The following is a 3,445-nucleotide window of genomic DNA, read 5'->3' as shown; positions in this document are numbered from 1 at the left end:
GGGGGTGGAAGCCAGACTTTTGTACATTAGTTCATTAGATCGGAATATACTTCGTTTCCTTAGGCTTTAGTCGCCTTAGGGCATGCCTCGTGGTTGATGTGTTGTTATGGTGACGTGACTGTTCGTTCATCGGTAAGTTTTCTCTAAGTTCCTGCTACTTTTGAAAATAATCTTGTGCTTGACGAGCTAGAATATTGTAGCATTTATATGACAACATTTTCAGCAATGGGCCACGACAGCAGTGTACAATATTCGACTAGAAAGATCACTGCACTGCCTTCTTTCATTTTCCTTGTGGTATATGGTGAACCTCAAGCTTTTTTTTTTTTGAGGTGTTGATAACCAAGTTCGGTCACAGACCTGCTGAATCCTCGGTTCAGCGAGGTGTTCAACAATACCCTCCTAGTCCACAAAATTATATGCACAACTCCGGCTATATGAGTTCAGAGACTCCCAATTTACATGAAATATGAATTTTCTTATATAAATCAGCTCCAGCCTCAAAAAATCCGCCCGTCGAAAACCAGAATAAGGTCTTAGTCAAGAAAACCCAAGCTAAAGACGATGAAGCAGATTTTGGTCACGCTAAGGTCCATCATGGTGTTTAGGGATATGTCACTGAAGATGAGCTCAAAATTTGTCTTCGCTCCATTGTTATGACTTCAATAGAAGAGAATGATCAAGGAAGATATTCAAAAGGCATGGTTTGGTGATGTCTGCTACAGAAATAGAGCAGCATCCGTTTAGATGAACCGTGACACCGTTGGTTAAGATCCGCCGGAATGGAACGAGTTCACCGGCCTTCACAAGCTAGTCTTTATTGGAAGAAAGCTTATTGATATAAAGAGTCACGACTAAATTCTCCGGAGCGCCGCAAACTTAGGAGAACTTTTCCCCAAGGGCAAACTTCGAAGGATAAAAGGAAAGAAGTTCAGGCGAGGACAATTATGCATACGAATCAACCCCTATGCTGCAATTTGTTGATACTATAGGACAAAATGTTTTTATATCCAACTCATGAGTGATGAGAAGCTGGCAAGCGACCTTTGACTCTATTCCACCTCCTATGGATGAGGCTTTTCTTTACATTCTTCTCAGCGGTCAAAAGAAAATTACAGCGGCATATCTTGCTCTGCAAATAACCTGTGTGACGTAGCTGCTACCAACCCAGAAGCACTTCATTGTTGAAATGAGATTTGTTTATGTATGACTAGATAGTTTTAATAAGAAGTCGAATATTTTTCCCCGGAGCCGCTGCAGCGTGCCTCCCATAGGGAATTCTGGTGATCAGTTTGTCGTCACTAAAAATCTTCGCATCTCGTTATTTTTTACAGCTAGCTGCAATGGCAATCATGATGTAATTCATTTCTTTCCCCAAAAATTCTTAAATACTCAATGCACACTGTCACCTTGCAATGTCACACGGAGTACTTTTCTGACAAAATTCATAGGGATCCGGACAAATAGAAACAACTCGTCACGTTATTTACCTCTGTCAGTGCTATATGCTACCGGAACTGTGCAGCTCAGGCACATCGTTGTACTTGTTTCTAACGACTATCTACCGGTCGGTTCATGTTAGATAAAGTTAACATGCAATGCAACACATGCTCTGTTGAAGGACTCGGTAATGACTAAACTTTACGGGAGTTAGAATAAAAAATTCGCAACTGGGAGTATGTAGCAAGATCTTCCCTTAACACTAATGATAGATACTTACACGAATTTAGGCTCCCCCTTTTGGCTTTAGGACATTTTCCTCGCTCAGATGCCTGTACAGACCAACATCTTCGTGATGAGAAACTTCTCAGTCGTTCTCAATATGCCCGTGGAATCATCCTTGCCGTCATGCCATCTTCAATGACACGCCGCTTTATTCTCACAGACACTTAAAACAGGACCCCAAGATTTATCGTTAAAAACTCGCTTATTCAAGAGCTTTTGCTAGGTTCGAAGGTGTGCCAAAATTGTCGAACATTTTAAATCAAGGATTGCCATTTAATAAAAATGGCATAACAGAAAAAGATGTTGACATCAGAATAGCTAAGAGTGAAGCTTGAGGATTGATCGAGAAGGGAAAGTGGAGGAAGATTGGATACAGTGTGAAAAAGCTACATTTATTTGCAACGAGAGCCGACGTAATCATCGATCTTCAAAGGCTTTTGCTAAGTACACGTGTAGTTTATTCATCTTGTCTGCTATCCTCCTCCTCTTTTCCTCTCCTATCAAGAATTACGCTTTCCCCTTTTGCTACTGTGGTTACGACTTCTTTGACATCTAGGATGGTGTTGGATGATAGATGCTATCAGCAGCGGAGAAGAAGGGTTATACAAGGTTTCCATGAATTAATTCCAATCATACTCGGCGGATGCACAGACAAGTTAAGAAAGACAAGAATCCAGAAAAGTCAAACTTCACAATCTCCAAAGTTCAAGGTAGCGCGGGTGGGAAGCCAAACCTCTTGTATCTTCAGGTAGCGTTTCTTAATAATAACCTTGTTTCCTACAGCCGCATACGGGCGTACATTTCTTTTATATACTTCTGCGAGTGAGTTTTGAATCCTGGGGTTGAACAGGATATTCACTTTGCTCCCATCAAGAGTCCTGCAATTCATCCCGTATAACCAACTAATAACTAACTCTACCAATCCCACCTACCTACCTACCACAAAGCCTTTCCAACATCCAAAATGCAACATCCAATATTCAAAACCCAACATCAATCATACTCTCCCACATAAAACCCCATCACCACGCAACCGAAAAGTTAGTAAACTATAGCTAGATTTGAACCTTACTCGTTCGTACAAGGAAAATCCCAAAGTACCTCCTGATCAATTGACTAATTGACCAATTACTTAAATAATGATATATCAGAGGAAATTATAATTAACAATCTGACATGGAGAGTACAGCACAACCTGTACCAAAATTAACTGAATATTGCAGGAAGTACTAGATAAGTCATCGTATGACCTGCTGCGTTTTTGGTAGATGTCTAAAGCTCAGAAGGAGAGAGTGTGATGATGAAAGCAGAGACTGTTTCTGAATTTTTACGATTACTGAGTAATCCGTTCATCTAATCTATTGATCCATTGCTACTACCTACTTTTACATATCATACTTACTTTAGTTTTACTTCACTTCACATGCTTATCTCATAGTCAGATAATATAACTAGACAGGAATAAAAAAGGAATATGCTATGCTATTACACACATACACCATCAATTTCGTCTATACCTCTATACGCCAAGGAATAATTCATTAAAAACTATGAATTAACCATGATTTTGGTCGCTTTAACGACGATAACTCCGAATTCCACAAAGTCAAGTCGCAATACTGCCGTAACCCACATTAGTATCCCAAAACACCACAACGAATGCCTTTTGAACAAATATTGGTATCCTTATACAACCCTTTGCACCATCCGTGGGAGAAAA

At 40.1% G+C, this 3,445-nt stretch overlaps 2 protein-coding genes across 2 annotated transcripts; both read left to right on the top strand.

Annotated features, from left to right (window-relative positions):
* Positions 1-225: 225 nt before the first annotated feature.
* SS1G_02950 (predicted protein) lies at positions 226-608 on the top strand (the record flags this gene model as incomplete). Its single annotated transcript, XM_001596677.1, has 2 exons — positions 226-304; positions 499-608. 2 exons carry the CDS (start codon positions 226-228, stop codon positions 606-608), a joined length of 189 nt encoding a protein of 62 aa, XP_001596727.1.
* Positions 609-1,395: 787 nt separating this feature from the next.
* Positions 1,396-1,893, top strand: SS1G_02949 (predicted protein; the record flags this gene model as incomplete). The annotated part of the gene is made up of 2 exons (XM_001596676.1): positions 1,396-1,427; positions 1,731-1,893. 2 exons carry the CDS (start codon positions 1,396-1,398, stop codon positions 1,891-1,893), a joined length of 195 nt encoding a protein of 64 aa, XP_001596726.1.
* Positions 1,894-3,445: the final 1,552 nt, after the last annotated feature.

Source organism: Sclerotinia sclerotiorum, genomic scaffold (assembly GCF_000146945.2).
Source record: "Sclerotinia sclerotiorum 1980 UF-70 scaffold_3 genomic scaffold, whole genome shotgun sequence".
Lineage (NCBI taxonomy): Eukaryota > Fungi > Ascomycota > Leotiomycetes > Helotiales > Sclerotiniaceae > Sclerotinia > Sclerotinia sclerotiorum.
Note: the sequence above shows the minus strand (reverse complement) of the source record. Positions and strands in the feature narration are given on the sequence as shown.